The sequence below is a fragment of the Patiria miniata genome, unplaced genomic scaffold (genome assembly GCF_015706575.1).
Source record: "Patiria miniata isolate m_02_andy unplaced genomic scaffold, ASM1570657v1 HiC_scaffold_7, whole genome shotgun sequence".
Lineage (NCBI taxonomy): Eukaryota > Metazoa > Echinodermata > Asteroidea > Valvatida > Asterinidae > Patiria > Patiria miniata.
Window position 1 is genome coordinate 41,459,152 of NW_024037074.1, and position 17,330 is coordinate 41,476,481.

General features: G+C 39.9%; 1 protein-coding gene across 7 annotated transcripts in view; it reads left to right on the forward strand.

Annotated features, from left to right (window-relative positions):
- Window positions 1-17,330, forward strand: part of LOC119746376 (MAP/microtubule affinity-regulating kinase 3-like) — a 74,719-nt gene that overhangs the window by 50,989 nt on the left and 6,400 nt on the right. The window contains exons 8-18 of one of the 7 annotated variants that reach the window (XM_038223284.1): window positions 835-1,071; window positions 2,041-2,160; window positions 2,374-2,586; window positions 3,607-3,706; window positions 4,167-4,205; window positions 6,182-6,196; window positions 11,116-11,333; window positions 11,775-11,887; window positions 12,230-12,346; window positions 13,938-14,174; window positions 16,507-16,587. In XM_038223284.1, coding sequence (XP_038079212.1) covers window positions 835-1,071; window positions 2,041-2,160; window positions 2,374-2,586; window positions 3,607-3,706; window positions 4,167-4,205; window positions 6,182-6,196; window positions 11,116-11,333; window positions 11,775-11,887; window positions 12,230-12,346; window positions 13,938-14,174; window positions 16,507-16,587 — 1,490 coding nt within the window. Of the gene's footprint in view, window positions 1-834; window positions 1,072-2,040; window positions 2,161-2,373; window positions 2,587-3,606; window positions 3,788-4,166; window positions 4,206-6,181; window positions 6,197-11,115; window positions 11,334-11,774; window positions 11,888-12,229; window positions 12,347-13,937; window positions 14,175-16,506; window positions 16,588-17,330 lie in introns of all 7 variants that reach the window. The other 6 variants (XM_038223285.1, XM_038223286.1, XM_038223283.1 and 3 more) reach the window with 6 other exon arrangements.

Consider the following 17,330-nt stretch of genomic DNA (forward strand, 5'->3'; position numbering starts at 1 on the left):
GCAATAAGTGCAGTGTTGTCTTCAACAATGCTTTATTTCCTCGATCTCTAGATTACATACATGTCTTGTTAAAAGTTGCGTCCCCTATACTCATCAATAAAATTGATTTTTTTTTTCTGTTCATACATTTCAACTTGTATGTTTTATTCCAACCAAAAAAATCCGCCTTCTCCCCCCCCCCCCTTTTTGGGGGACATCGCATTCCTCTGAAAAAGGGTTTTTGTTTTATGCACAAATAGATCTGCTTTGCAAGCAGACTGGCTCCCAGTCCTTATATTATCGATACTGATTTGTGTGGCAGGAACCAGCCTACCCTGCAAGAATGGAATTATTGTCTGGCAGCCAATAATTCCAAATTGTAAAGTAATAATTCAATAACTAAACATAGGACAGTTTTTTCTTTTTGGTCGATGTCTTGTTCAAAAGTGAATAACTTTTGTATTGCTAGAAAAATAACAATTTGAAAAATGAAACTGTGTCCAGGTCTTGGGCTGGACCTTGTGTTGTTTATGCTCCGCCGTGCATAAATTTAGGCCTAAATTATACTTGAAATCCTCTGCACTGCTCCAGGATGTCACTGGCTCTGCCTCAACATATTGCCAGCGATTTTGCAGGATTGAGGCAGTGGTCACCCCTCCAAGGACCACATTCAAGAAATAACGGATGATTTTTGAGGATTGAGGCTGTATGCAATTTTTACATGAGGGCAGTTGGAGGAATTTGCAGGATTGAGGTTGCATCCTAGCAAAAATGCCTAGGGAGTTAAGGTTAATGGTTCTGTCAAAATGTGCTTTTATTTTAAAATGATTCTTCCGTTGTATATTTCCCTTCCAGGCGGAGAACCTTTTGCTAGACAAAGACCTCAACATTAAGATCGCCGACTTTGGCTTCAGTAACGAATTCACACCAGGCAGTAAGCTAGACACGTTTTGTGGAAGTCCGCCCTACGCTGCGCCCGAACTCTTCCAAGGCAAGAAGTACGACGGCCCGGAAGTAGACGTCTGGAGTTTAGGTGTTATACTCTATACCCTCGTCAGCGGCTCGCTACCATTCGACGGGCAAAATCTAAAAGTGAGAATCATTTCTGGTTGTTTTTTTTTAAACATAATTGTGGCTGAATCCTTACACATAGTTTAAAGTGCATTTAGAGATGTAGTTAGCTCAACCGTCATCTTAAGTCATCATAAGTTGATCACACGTCGATCATTAGTCAATCACAAACCAATCACAAGTCAATCACAAATCAATCACAAGTCAGCCACAAGTCAGCCACAAGTCAATCGCCAGTCAATCACAAGTCAATCACAAGTCAATCGCAAGTCAATCACAAGTCAGTCACAAGTCAATCACAAGTCAGCCACAAGTCAGCCACAAGTCAATCACCAGTCAATCACAAGTCCATCACAAGTCAATCACAAGTCCATCACAAGTCAATCACAAGTCAGTCACAAGTCAATCACAAGTCAATCGCAAGTCAATCACAAGTCAATCACAAGTCAATCACAAGCCAATCACAAGTCAATCACAAGTCAATCGCAAATTATCCAATCTCAAGTCAAGTCACAAGCTAGTCAAGTGAGCAATGGGCCTTATTCACGAGTCGGCCAAATTGAATTGAAAGTTAGGTAAAATCTTAATTTTTGGAACTTATGAAGAGGAATGACAGCAACTTAATGTATAATATATTCCAGTCTGCTTCAATGAATAATATAACATTTGTAATTAAACGTTTCCCAATGTTTAAAGCCATATTAAAAAAAAAATGACAGTAAAATAAGGCTGCATTATGCCTGCATAAAAAGTCTGGTGCCATCCCATTCAACAGTTAACAATTAATGAAATACATTCAGGGAACTCAACAAAAATGGCCCACTCATGAATAAGGCCCATGATTTTGTCTTTGTTCATCCCTTGTGATTTGCAACTGTGATTCTATTTGACTACAGCTCTGGCATGAAATGCGGTCAGCGTTTGATATTTACGTTAAGTTTACTCCTTGTGTTGTTAACTCTTGTACAATTTTGTCGATTTCCTCAACAGGAACTAAGGGAAAGAGTATTACGAGGCAAGTACCGCATCCCGTTCTACATGTCAACGGACTGTGAAAACCTGCTGAAGAGGTTTCTGATGCTCAACCCGGCGAAACGTGCCAATCTAGAGGTTTGTTTGGTCCAAATGTCAGAACTGCAGGCCTTTTCGGAATCGTTTGTCTAGAGCTGTTGTGTACATAAAGGTCCCAGACAATAGTGATCTGCAGAACCCATGTTAAAAAAAATGTAAACAAGATAGTCTGGTATTTGAAATTATGTCCAGGCTGTTGATCACTACTAAAAATGACATCTGCTCAAAATAATTTTTGATCTTTTCTTTCAGACGATCATGAAAGACAAGTGGATGAACAGCGGCTACGAAGACGACGAGCTCAAGCCGTACCAAGAGCCGGAGCTCGACTTCAACGACGAGCGGCGGATAGAGATCATGCTCAATATGGGCTTCAAACGCAAAGATATCGACGACTCGCTCAGGAACCATAAGTATGATGACCCCTATGCCACGTATCTCCTGCTGGGTCGCAGGGCACAAGATGTGAGTCTGGAAAATTGTTTCCCCATTCCTTAGTCAGGTTTTTCTGGGTTTTTATTTGTGCTTTTATGTTGTGATTGCAAGGTTGGGTCAAGTTGTGACGTCACTGTCCATAAGTAAAATAAGGAATTAGAGAGGTCCAAACTTGAAAGGTCTCAGTGATCAAATCATAAATTGTGGAGTGCTGTGGCTTCTTGGTCTGGAGCATTGAATTCGTGGTCTGTGGGTAATTTTGCAGGTTGTTGGTTTGAGTCCAGCCTGGGGTTATGGTGTGTGTGCCCTTGGGCAAGGCAATTTGTCACTCATTGCTTCTCTCCACCCAGGAGTAGATGGGTGCATGTGAGGGCAGAGATGGTTATGTGATTGAATAAGCTTGCTTGCACCTAACAGGCAGCATCGAGCTGTATACTCCCCAGGGAGCTGAGATGGTATTTGGAATGTTTCATTGGCCCAACTAATAATGATGTAGCGCCTTGAGCACCAGTACTGGTGAATATGTGCACTTTATAAATACACGTTATTATTATTATACGTGTAAAGGTACCACTAAGGAGACACGTTATCGTAATCTCTTCGCACGATGGGAGACATCGGTCATTAGGGAGACATTTTCATGTCTCCCTAATGTCACAGCCCCCTTTAGAGGCACAATTTATTGTCGCAATTAGGTTATATTTGTTGCTCTTGGTCTAATTAGCAAACATACCAACATTTGTGGCAAAAGAACAAGAGAATATTGGGTTAGGGCACATTTAAGTTTGAAAAATTTTGTGCACAAGTCTATGGGGATGTTTCCCAAATGTCCAATCCAGGGTAATAATTATTATTATTATTATTGAATTGAGGGACAAGTAACAGGCATGACATATGATGCCTTTGTCACAAATTGTTCCAATAGCTTGTGATTTAACTTGTGATTTGACTTGTAATTGACTTGCGATGGCCGGTGATGACAATTATGCTCACCAGTTTTCAACAACATTTGTTCTCATTTTTGGATTGTCCCATACCCCTCCCTTACAGTCAGAGGAAGCTGACTCCACGTCCAGTAGCAGCCTCTCGCTAACGCAGCGCAACGTCTCGGACATGACCTCTGCCATCTCCCCATCGCCCTCCTCCCATGGTAAGAAACAACAACAACAACAACGCGGCGTCCCCTCCAATCAGAAAGAGAGACGATTTAGTCATGGCGGAGAAAATTACGGTCAGTTGTTTCGTTTGAGGGGTTGGGCTTTCCTACGCTGTCTCGTGTGGCACTCTCTTGGTGGCTGTGAGTGGAGGGGATCTCTTTTTCAGAGTTCTGCTTGGTTGCGGTTTGGTCAAAGAATTTGATCAGTGGCAAGGAAAAAGCTTTCAATCAGAAGAAGATTCTTTAGAAGTTATACAAATTCAACCCCACCCCTTGAAATAAAATCTTCTTTTATCACAATCCGAAACTAAAATCTTTTCCTCATCTATTTTTGCTCTCAAAAACAACAAAGTGAAATATTTCTAAAAGGTATTTCATAACGTTCTTTTCAAATACTTGCCTTTTGTACTAGATATTTTTTTTCATTTAGGATGTAATTTTTTTGACCTTGCAGGAAAAGTGACCGTCAAGATAACCTACCCTGAGCAGGCCGGTAGGTCTACGCTTTCCCTAATCACACCGCTGCTCATCACAATCACTCTAGTTTCTTTCAGATTTAGTTTTCTTCTTCCTTTTTTTTCCTCTCAAGATATTTAGAATCTAGAGGTGGTGGTTTTTCCTCCATGAAAAGTTGCTTTAACATCTTAGCATTTTAGCCTTCTAGCCTGAAGAATACTAAGTAGCTACAGTAGGGCATCCCTTTTTTGATTCATTGGTTCTCATTTCTGACCGACCCTATTATGGGCTCCCAACCCAAGAATTAGAAAACCTATTTTTTATTACCCCCCGACCCTGTGTGGAACCCCCACTAACAAAAACATAAATTAATGGGGGGAAAATGAAAATCAAATTCAGACAATCGGGCACTGTGATTTTTTAAAAACTATTGAAATTGTTTGCATTTTTATCCCAGAAGATGTGAGGGAGATGCCTCTCATCAAATAAGGGTTTTAAACATGTAGTTCACCTTGACAATTATGACATGGCTGCCACACTACAGCCAAAACATTACACGTTAGCTGCTTGGTGCAGATATAATGTAAGTCAACTACTTCTTGCCTAAGATGGCTTTATTATTTTGTTGTGATATCAACTCACGATAATGTCATCGTAATAAGCAAAACTAGAGACAATACGCACTTGGCATCATTTAATTTAGCCATCGATATGGGCACAACTGCAAATTTTTTTCTTAAGATTTCTATTTTTCGCCCACAGACCGATCCGACCTCAGAGGCCAAAAATATGAGAACCATAGATATAAAAAGGATGTCCTTATCATCTATAATAAACACTTGAAACATTACTAAGATGAGTTGATAGGTTTGAGGAAAGAAGAATTTTCACGCTTTCGTTTTGAAAGCAAATTTGGGATCAAATAAAACAAACAAGTGCATTCCGAGCAAACACCTTAATATTGAGCATTTTGGAGAATTTTAAAAAAATCCAGAAAACACACATTTTGATGGGGCACTCAGATTTTGTTCTGTGCATTAGTTTTTCATTTTTGCTGAGTACAAGTTATTGATCATTTTAAATTTCACAGCTTACGTCATTTATTTTTAACTTTTTTAAATCAATGCTTGCAGATTGAGTAAACTTTCAAAACCCAAAAATTTAATCTACATTCTAAAAAAGAAGTAGTTTGATTTTAACAACAGAGGTACGCATTTTCAGGCTTGATGTTTCAAACTGATCTGTAGACATTAATATTTAGATCTCATCTGTCCGACATAATATCAAATCTTTGAAAGGCTTGCAGAATCATAATTTTGACATTGTCATATATTATGATAATGCAAGCCTTGTATAGATTAATACATAAAACTCAAATTTCATTTACAATTTCACCAAATCTATTTCCACTTTCTTGACCACCTGTAGCTCTTACAAAAACTAATTTTAGACGAGGGGGAACAAAAATGCAAAATTGGGACTTCAGCCACCAATCCATTACATCCATCCATCCAGCTTAGCCGTAGCTCCTAGCCACTGATTGTATCCTGTTAGCCACTGATCAGATCCTTAGGCTAACCTTTGACCTTCGACCTTTGAAAGATCCCCTCTAACCACATCCGCTTTTTTTTTTCCATACTTTCCAAAACAGTTGTCATGGAAACAATAGACCCAGGCGCACAGGATCAAAAATTTGAACCCCAGGTCTCTCCAACCCGCCAAATCGTCTCCTTCAAAGCAACTTGTCCGAAAACTTTTTAACTGAAAAAAAAATGTTCAATTTTGACAGGTTGTCTAACATTTTTTGGCATGATGACATTAATTATTTAGCCCTCTCCAAAACTGCCCCATCTGTTGTGTTTGAGTCACCCGACTTGTGTTTCCCTTGGGTTTATTGTTTCCGTGACAACGACCCTACGACCTAGAGTATATTGTACATTGTTTTGTTCACCGTAATCCGTTTCTGTCTTTTCCATGTCTTCCATTGTTAACTTGCCGTTGTCAACAATAAAGTCATCCGAAAACGAGGTAATATGTTGACTCCCTTCTCTCGCCCATGCCATTGGGCTTCACATATTTTTTACACTCTTCATCTTCAGTAGATAACGCTTTCTTCAATTTTTTTCCTCTTTGAAATTCTTGAATTTGATTTTTTGATTTATCGTACGTATTACATGACATACTTTAATTCTTTTGTTCATGTGTTTTACCCCATTGTAGCAGGTTTATAGAAGTTTACGTTTTTTTATTTCGTCCTTTCCAAGTTTGACTTTTTGTTTTCTGTGGGTAAGGTTGCAGTTACTTCACAGAATTGTCACGGAAAATTGTTGATTTTTGCATAAATCGACCATTGACATTATAGTATTTTTTACAACATAGCTGTGCAACTAAACAGCCAACAAATTGAAGAAAAAAAAAAATGCTGCTTTAGTCTTGACAGAGATATGTAGAGACTTCTGCATTTCATTTTTTGTTCTGCCTGTCATTAACATGGCATAAGTAGATTTGGCTTTAACAGCTGGAAATTTGTTTTTGTTTTTGCATATATCACACAATAGTAGTCATGTTGAACAGTGACATCACACAAAATGCAGGTGAGATACACTTACATCTCGCTTTGAAAAGTGTCATGTTCACACACAACATTAAACCCTGAAAAAAGGAGGGGGTTGTCTAAAGAAAAAAGGAAACAGATAATCCACAAAGCAGTGACAAGGGAGACACAAAGCTGCTTTTGTGTCAAGGTCAAATTATGATGAGAAACCACTTCGGGGGGGGGGGGGGGGGGGGGGGGGGCAGGGGGCAATGGTTTTGGTCCTCACAAGTCGTCCATTTTCATCCACATTCATGTCCTATGTTCCAAGTGAATCTTGAGTGCTTGTATAATGGCAAAAGATTACACTCTTTCATATTTTCCATCATATAAGCTGCAAGTGTTTGTTGGTTATAAACCCTATCAAAGTAGCAAGACGGCATTTAAATTTTCAGCTGCATTCAAAAACTATGTTCAACAATTTTTCCATCTAGGACTGTTCTTATTATTAAAACAAAAAATAGCTTTCTAAAATACGTACAATTTCCTCATCTTGAAATAAAATTAGATTCACTCCCCAAAAAGTTTATTAAGTATGCCATCCAACTCGGCACGGTCAACACTGTGAGTTTAGAACCAGTCTTGTTCCCAGAGTCGACCAATACAGATTGCACCACACAAGCTCTCCTAACCATAGAACAGACTATTCACTTTTTTGCTCGCATGACTGAGAATTATAATTTCCAATTAGAAACTCAATTTCCTAGTGATTCATATATACCTGTGGTGGGAGAAACAGCAGATTTCAAAATCCGGTTATCGTCATTTTTTTCGAACCGAATAATGATTTGATTTCACTGGAAGTTCCCATTCAGCTTACAGTCATAGCAACAAAACTTGCCGGGTGAGGTGCTGCATGCAATGCCCTCCACCAAGGGTATAGTTTGCGAGATTCATTGACCACTCGGACTTTACATAATCACTTCAGAGTAGTAATGGTGAAAAAACAGATGTGAACTCTCCTCTCCGATCAGTTGAATGAGCAGGCTATCCATGAACTAAGAAGACCATTTGTGAGTAACTGTGTTCACAGTCAGAGACCATGGAGCAAATTTGGGAATGTTCCATATATTTTCTTGAGCTTGTGTCACAAAAAAATGGAAGGCTTAATTTTTTTTCAGGTTGGTTTCGATTATCCGGTTCTGAAATCCAAACAAAATAGTGGAATTCGGATTTTAATATCGTCCCAGTTTTCATTGTTGTGGGAATTTAAAAATAACAATATTTTGCCCACATCGGGATGTACAATGAAGAGATGGGAATTTTTGAACCCAAAAAATGTTTCAAATTAATCAAATGTTAAAGCAGCATATTTTTATAGCCACTCGTCTGTTTGCATACTTGAATTACACAATCAATTTTGTACAGGACCGTAAAAACCCCTGAATTTTTTAAAGACAATTGAATAAAACCTTTTTTAATTTGGTTCAGTTTGGGTCAATTCTTAGGACCCCCTCTGCATGAGTTGTTATTTTTGAGTACTCTTGGTTTTAGTAATTTTGTTTTGAGATACATGACTTTGCCTGTTACATGTAAGTTACATGGCCATTTCATTTTCAATGTCGTTGACTGTCTAGTGTATAGAGAAATCTAAATTTCAGTGGTGTTATTTTCAGGTTTTTTTTTTTTTTGCCATGAGGGAAATTTTAGCCGGTCCCTGATGTGAATTTTAAATTAGCTGTCTGAGTGGTTTCTCCCTACATATAGGCTCACATCTGCTCAAACACAATATAGACTGGTACCCATTCACGTGCACCACTTCCTTATACTTGCATTTGGGAACATGACCGAGATGAATGCCCAGAAAATCATAACAAGAACGCTTTAACTTTTTTTTCCTTTCAAATTTCACCAGGCATAGCATAGCATTGCTGCTGTTTAACCCAACATCTTTGCAAAATAAGCTGCTAGATGATTGACATACATCATCAACCTTACACCATTTAAAAACAAGTTGATTTAGATTGACATTTTAATCGAACATTGCATTTGTTAAAAGCAGTTGCCCTTATGATACTTTCTTCAGTAGAAACATGGCATCAAGATGTATGGTGCAGTAGGGAGCTGAGAGTAAATGAAAAGCTGCCACTTTTGCAAGCTGAATTGCTGGGGGGAGTTAAATTTAGTGTCTTTTGAAAAGACAGGATTCAGGCAAAGCTTTGTCACTAACCAGATAAAATTTTCCCACGTTCCGAAGGTTTTCCAATGCTTTTAAGTTCCATTAACATTCGACACTCATATGATCTGTTATGAAGATTGAAATGACATTTCATCCTCCAAAAATCATCACATCAAATCCATAGTCTTCATTTGGATTGCTGTGCTATGAGCCTGGGCATTTCACACATCATTTTTCGTAATTCACTGTCACGTTTTGAACCAGTTTACTTTCCCATTTTGTTTTTGTTTTTGTCATTTACTTTTTTTTTTTTTTGGTGTGGAGGGGTCCAACTACACATATTTTTTTTAATCAGTCGTGAAAACTGATTTCTGAATGATCGATTCAGTGACCGGATGTGCCTGCATTTGACCTGTGACCTTTGATCTAGTGTGGGATGATAGTATACCCTGGTCCTGCCTGATTGTTCTACCCTTCAACCCACGAAATCTGATAACTTTTTGGGTCATGTGACTTGTTCTTGTAGTTTTTTTTTAGGTTAAATGTGCTCTAACCCTGCTGTTCAGCATTTTTGATGTTTTTCAAAAATGCTGAATTTTTCAATTTGTACGTGTATGTTATATTTCCAGAGGAGTACTTTTTCCCTGTTTTGGATGTTTTCAACACTATGAAAATATGTTCAGTTTTGGGTTGCTTTTGCACCCATTGAGTACAAATCGTATGTGCGTAAATCATTGTTGGACCGCAAATAATCGAAATTTGTAAAGTAACTAATCCATAACTACACGTTAGCCGATTCCTTTCTTGCTTGATGACTCATTTATAAGGGAATTACTTTTGCATTCCTATAAAAATAGCAATTTAAAAACAACTTTTTGGGGGGTAAAAATCAAAAATTGTACGGGGAGAGCAACATTAACCTGGCAGGATATACTGAAATGTCTGAATAAATGTTTGATTTGTGAACGGTCCCAAGGAAACTAAGACAAATTCTGAAAGTTGAGAAATCAGACTGCGCTACCCTCGCACTCTCAATACTCAAAATCATCAGCGTGCAGCCAAGTCCGAGTGTGGTCATCAAAAGCTTGTGCTTCAGGTTGCAGGCTCGACCATTTCCCCCTGAAATACAGTCCATTGAATAAAAAGTAGTGGGTCTGAAAACCCTGCAGTTGCTGCTTATGTAGCCCTCTGAAGCAAGTGCTACAGGAAGGTTTTCAGTTGAATGTTGTTCCTACATTGGTTGAGTACCAAAGGTGAATATCTACTCTTTGCAGACAGGCAAAGAAGATTTCCTCACCGTGTATTGTAATAGACCAGTTGCATCTGACATCACATCCGAGGGCAGGTCTTTGCCCCTCTGTGATACCCATGAGTAGACTGTTTGTACTTTTATTGTCACAAAAAACACTTCCCTTGGTGAGGATGCAAGGGGACTCAAGATGATATCATGAAAACTGGAAATATGTGTAAGGCTTTTTGTACCCGAGCATGTGTCTTCACATCGGGGTAAGCTCAGACACTGGGGCAGGGGAGTCAACAGTGTCAATCTGGGTTTACTGACTAAACCCAGGTCAAGTTTTACCTGGATTTGTAAGCATTTGCAGGTATGAGTTTGAGAAAACCAAACATCAAACTATTGGCAAGAAGCCGTCCCATTTGTGTACATACAGTGGAACGTCGCTATACTGAACACTGCTATACCAAACATTCGGCTATACCGAACATCAGCCTTGGCTCCCAATTTTTGTGTACAAAACATACCGAACATTGTTGTTGGAAATGTCAACAGAAGAGCGACAAATGGTTATTATTTCCCCAAGGAATAGAAGGGGAAAGCCACCCATGTAAGCTCATAAATCGACATGATTCAATAGCCCCACGCATTCAAAGTCGTCTTTCAGTAACTACCAGGACGTACATGTACTGGGTGAATTTCTGCTAATGGAATTGAAAAGATGAATGGACACGTTTAGCGACTCTGCGCGTGGTTTGTAAATGCAACTACACTATAACAATGGTCAAAAGAGGGCGCCACTAATGTGTGAAAATCACTATACCGAAGGATCGCTACTATGAACAATTTCTATGGATCCCAAGATGTTCGTTATAGCGACGTTTCACTGTACATTGTAAAGTTAAGTTCAGCTAGCATCCAGCTCAGGACAAAACACTTAGCTGTTTGATAAATGTAAGAGAATATTTCATTTGAACCGGTTGTCAACTCTTTAACCACAGGTTCGCATGTGACCAGTTCTTCGTACAAACGCCACAACATTGACAATGGGCTGAAGGAGAACATTGTCATGACGCGGCAAGGGCGGGCCAGCGCGGGCGCCATCGGCAACAGCAAAGGAACGACGGGTAAAATGGGCGGGACCACCACGCCCACGCTCGGAACTCCCAACAGCCAAGAAGGGTCGTCGTCACGGAAACAGAAATCAGCTACGCCAAAGGTTGGTTGGCCAGGGCCGTTCTGTGGCTCAATCATTGAGGTGTCCGACTCGGAGCATGAAGAGTAGTTGGTGCTTTGACTCATTTTCCCTTTTGTTACTAAATTTTAAACTGATATTAAGTTGTTCTTAAGAAATGTTCAAAACAGACCAATCCAATAAGGTGCTTCATCCTTATTACCCTGCTCATTAGACCAGTGGAACATTCCAAATACAATCTCAGCTCCGTGGGGAGTTTACAGCTCGATGCTGCCGTTTTGGTGCAAAGCAGCTAAAATCAGTCACTATAACTGTCTGCCCTTACACAGACCATTTACCTGATACAGTGCCTTGAGTATCATGCACTTTCTTTAAAAAAAAAAAATCACGCATGCACGAACACAATAAAGAAGAGAATTCCTTGAGAGTGTTTTAATTTGATGTTCATGTGTCTTGCCTTGGCAGCACATACCCAGCAACCCTGGTATGACTAGAAGAAACACCTATGTATATGGAGACAGAGACGCAACAGGAAGCAGTAGAACCAACGGCCAGAATGAACGCTACAATATCCCTGGGTAGGTAGTGGCAATGTTGCGTCAAGCGTGAGGGGTGGGGAGGGGGGTGGAGAGGGCAAGGGGCATTTTCTCTTTGACAAATGGGTCGATTTTGAACTCTATCAAATTTCATTTGTCTTTTGCAGGATAGAGTTTTGAGTTTGGAAAGTGAAAATAACAGTATTGGGTTTTGTTTTTCGCCAACATAATATTTGTAAGCACTGTGTACTCAGTGCCGTCAACATCAGAGAGCCTTCGAGAAAAAAATCAAAAGCTTACTTGGGTGGGACTCGAACCCATGACCTCTGCTTGCTAGTTTTCAAATTTGACTATGTTTCAATGATTGATTCTGGGCACGAACAGAAGGGATCTTCCGGTATCAACGGCGAGACCCAGGCATCAGAAGTCAGCGTCCACCTCAGGGCATCCTAACAAAGGCACGTCCCTACCGCCCCTAGAAGATCCAACGGATAGACCCAGGTAAATAGGACTGCCTACTCTCCCTGATTCTGCAGAATGTTCCCTGAAGATAAACCAATCTTTCCACGTTCTGATGAACAAATTTGAAAATCTCCCTGATTATGGAAAGTTTTTCCCTATTATGTTGATTGTAATTCTAAGTATCTCCCTGATTGCAAGATGCAAATGTTGGCAGATCAGCTTGGAAGCAGTCGGTCCCATGCAGACACTGAAAAAGGTGCAGCGAAATCTAAAATGCCAAAATCTCTGTATTGGACCCGGGGCAAACCTCAAGATATTTGAGAACCCTTTTGCTCTAGCAAGAATCCGACATGGCTTCTATTCAGGCCTGGCGCTCAACATGGGTGAAATCCAACCCTGGTGGGGACCAGGGTTGGTAGATGTGAAAGTTGATGAGGGTTCTGTTGTCAGATGACCTGGGATGTAGTCGAGTCAATCACAAGTCCGGTCACAAAAAACAGTGGATGAACAATAACAAAGGAATGCCTTTGTCAAAGCTCATTTGAATAGCTTGTGAGTTGAATTGGGACTGGAGGACTTGTGATGGACTTGACTAAATCTCTTCGGATGACCTGTGATGATTTTAGCAAGACGATAAGTGTGAAAAGGCGTTAAGTGACTTCACTTACCTTAAGGCAGTGAGGTGTACATTGAGTGCCTTGTATCCCTCACCAATTGCGCTTAGACTGTTTGTGTTTGCAGAAAGCCTGCCTGGCCAATCTCATTGTGAGAGTAGCGCCATGCCAAGGAGCCGATGTAGTTTGTCTTCCTTTGTGTGGTTTGTTAACTCTTGTTCTGAACATTTCAGGATCATTTTGAAGAAATGATGACACGTTGCAAATTGTTAATTTTTCCAAAAGAATTGGAGGTCTCCAATTCTGGTTCTGATGATTCAGTTGACATGAATGCAAAATCATACGGCAAAAGTTGATAAATGCTGGCTTTTACCACAGAATAAAGAACAAAAACGCGATGGAAAAAACTCACCTCATGAACTCTTACCATTATTAATACCATTGTTTGCCTAGTCGTAAGGAATCTCAGAAGAGTATGTTTGAATACGCCATTTTTAATAAACCCCAATAGCATGATCTGAACTGAACACTTTATGCCTGTTTATGCTGAACATATTGCATGCAGGGCCCAATTTTATTGGCTCTGCTAAGCGTTTAGCTCCCTGCTTACTGTAGCAGAAAATTCCGTGCTTATGGTTTAAGCGTATTTCACAGGTTAACAGGGAATTTTGGCTTCTTTGCATGCGTACATCCCGTAACTAAGGATTCTGTGCTTACAGGGTTAGCACATAATCTTTCTGTTGCGCGGTTAGCACAAAATGGTGATCGTAAGCACAGAATTCTGTGGTTAGCAGAGCCGTGAGATTGTGCCCAGATGTACAGGCGCGCGGACGTACTGTTCATGCTGGACCCATCTTCAGCCCAATGTAATTTCACAAAGAAAATGAGACAAACTACCACTTGCTTGCCAGATTAATTGAGGGAGGGGGGGATCTCCATAATTGATTCTGGTTTCCTGTATTTAAACATTTCAATGTTTTCTTTGTACCTCTTCACCCCACCCCACCCACCTCCAGCACGGCACCAGGCAATAGACTACCCTTCCTCACTTCGCCGGCGGTCGGCGGCACCAACACGGGCAACATACGCTTCCCGCGCGGCGTCCCCAACCGTAACACCTTCCACGGGGGCCAGGTCCGGCGGCACCCCATGTTCAACGGGCCCAACGCCTCGCCCGGCATGCAGGACGGCATGGAACGCAACCGCAACTCCCTGTCCTTCTTCGGCAAATTGTCGTCAAAGTTTGCAAGGAGGTGCGTAAGACCGTTCCATTATCTGTCTCACTGTCAACTTACGAGTTCAGTGTATGTGTACGTACCATTGTACGGTGGATGCCTGCACAATTTTTGTTTTTTTCACAGACATTGGAAATTTGCCAAGTTGTTTATTTCTCTGCAAGGCAAAACATATATTTAAAAAAAATAATCAAAAGTTGGAAGCAATTTGATTTAAGTTTTAGTTTTGCTGACCATTAACGCATCGGTAATGATTGATAGCGATAATTTTCTGCACCAACGCTAGCTTCATCTTTCAAAACCATAACTGTCCCCCTTTTATTCTTTGAATTATTTCGTTTCATCATTCTTACTTCTACACCTACAGCATCAATAGCTGACTGTCCTACTCCTTTTGTTGACTTCTAAAGAGTTAACAAAACCACCATTTTACTTTCTGCTGCATCTTTACTTTTCTACCCTATTCTTTCATTAATACCTCTCTCATTGTTCCTTAACTTATTCAGTGCTAATTGAAAAAGCAAAAAGAAAAACTTACTATGTGTACTTTAAGTATTGGGTTGAATAACTTCTGAAGAAACAAGGAACATCAAGCAAAAGAAAAATTTAGGCCTTAAACGTCAGGAATGCGGAACGTGTGGTACTTGCTAGCCATAAGTTTCTGTAATTTATTCATATGTTTGTAGTTTGTAAAGAAGAATTAAGTATTCCAAACTATCCAAAAATTCTAGTAGCAGCTGCAATTAGCCTCTGTACTGATGACGTCACACTTTGTTTACATGTGCGCTTTTCTAGGCTCCCATAAGAAAGCACACAAGTAAACAAAGCGTGACGTCATCAGTACAGAGGCTTATTTGTAATCTTTAAATAGCCTTCACGACGTGTAGTTGTCGGGAATAAACACTCCAAATCTAGTGTTTGATTCTAAAAGGCATTGTGACATTTTTGCAGATTTTGTTGTTAGGCAAACATTATAAAACGTAAGATTCATCAAAACAAAATTTGCAAATTATCAAATATGTTTAATTTGGAGGTGACAATCAACTTCTTTACACACAATAAAATCAATTTTTCTAAAAAAAATTTTTACTTAAAGAAATAATCCTGAACTACTCTATTTTTCTCTTGATATGTTCATTAATTGTATTTTGGACCTTGTCTGGTCGTTGTCCTGTTTCTTCAAATTATGTTGTCCTCCGATTTCCATCAGTCCTTCGTCAGACATCATTATTTGTCCAGTATTTCCCACAGTGCACTGCATCACATCGGCTGACTGCTGTCATGCACACTACTAACTTGCATGATACCGTATCCTTGACACAATGAATGAGCCATTAATGGTTTTTAAAAAGTGGTGCCTGTGGGGCACCAGCAGAACCTTCAGAATCTTAAAGTGATAAGGGGGAACCAGTTGCATGTTAGTCTGGTACCCTGACTTACATTTTAACAATAAAGAGTATGGCGTTCTAACCATAACCACCTCAACTCCATCAAAATCCATCCCCCCATTTTGGTGAATTTTAGGGGACTTGGTCCAGAAGGCCTGGCGTGACTAAATATTGATGGAGTATGATGGACTTGGGCTTAATGGCCTGAAGCAGTGCTAGGGTTATCTGATTGATTTGGCCTAGCTTCCTGTACTGCTATTGTGATAAAAGCCATGTGTAGCAAGTCCATGAATGTCAACCAGTGCATCAGTGGTGGATTCCATTATGTCATGTACAGTTTTATATTGGACACACAGATTGATGGATTTTGATGGACTTGGTCCAGTTCCTAGTAAAAGACGCTAGGGAGTTAGGTTAATTTGATTGAAAACTAATATCTTTTTTCCGAATGCACAGAGATTAAACCCCAGACTTTAAATGAGGATCCGAGTATTTTCCAAGTACTGGCCAGGATTAGTCCGTACTTTTATCCATTCCATTTCAATCGTTTGTTTAGGGTGACCAAGTCATTGGACGGCCATTTCCGCTTGTGCCATTAACCTATTAACTCCTGCACTAACCCTTGTTTACCCCCATTTACCATCCAAGCTCATGCAACTTTTGCATATCTTGTTGACTTTACAAGCCCTGGGGAGGGGGAGGGGGAGGGCGGAGCAGGGGGAGGGCAGAGAAGGGGGAGGGCACTGTAGGTTTACCAGATTGTTTATCTACTTATTTTGACTTACAGTACCAAAAATTAAAAACAGTTTTCAAATCCTGTTTAAAGAGATCCAAGGAATCCCAAAAAAATTTTGCCGAATGACACTTCCTGCCTTTTCTCAGATGACACCTTTCTAAGGGTATAAAAGAGCGTGTTGCCATAGTAACTGTAGCCTCGGCATTGGGGTTTTCTCCTAATGCAGGGCGCCCTCTAACTACAGTGACCTTGGAGTAGATTACCCTCCAGATCTACCGCCCCAAACTCGGCCTCCTACTGGCATCAGGTAAACATGCATATTCATCACTGACTTTCAAGATGCAGTTCACGTTTAATGAGCTGAGATGAATATTCATTACTCATGAATATTCAGTATCCCAAGTTGTCCTTCTTAGACCAACAAAATGAACAGATGCTTTGATGTACAGAATTTCAAAACCCCACAGTTGCTGTGATAGAAATGAATATTCATTAGCCTCTTTTAAAGTGATCAAAATGTTTGCATGTTTCTAAAGGAATTTTACCACGCAGTTTGCATAATCATGTTTGTATCATAAAGTTGAACTCATGTTTATTGACTTCTGCTGTTTTGGATAAGCTCCTAAGGAAGTGTCCCCAATTTTTTTTTTCCTTTTTTATTGGCAAGATGTCATTCCTTTCCTCTCACTGTATGCTTGTAGGAACATTTTCTCGTCTAATAACTCCCTAGAATCTTGCTAAAGGAGCATATTGTCATAAAAAAATAATCATTTCTTAAAAACTGAAAAAGAAAGCTCAACAAATAGACATGTTTGCTCAAACAGTGATTATGATAATGATTGCAATAATGACGATCATCTTTGTGTATTCTTGCTATTCATCCATTACATGTCCACCAGCGCTGGCAATTTATCAAGGTAATATGCACCCTGCGCTTCTCATTATGCCGTTATACCATCAGTAATCTTCACCATTGCCTCTCGTATTTCTATCTCTCCTTCGTTCGTTTTATTCCGTTGAGGTTTGATTTCTGACAAAAAAAACTCAAAA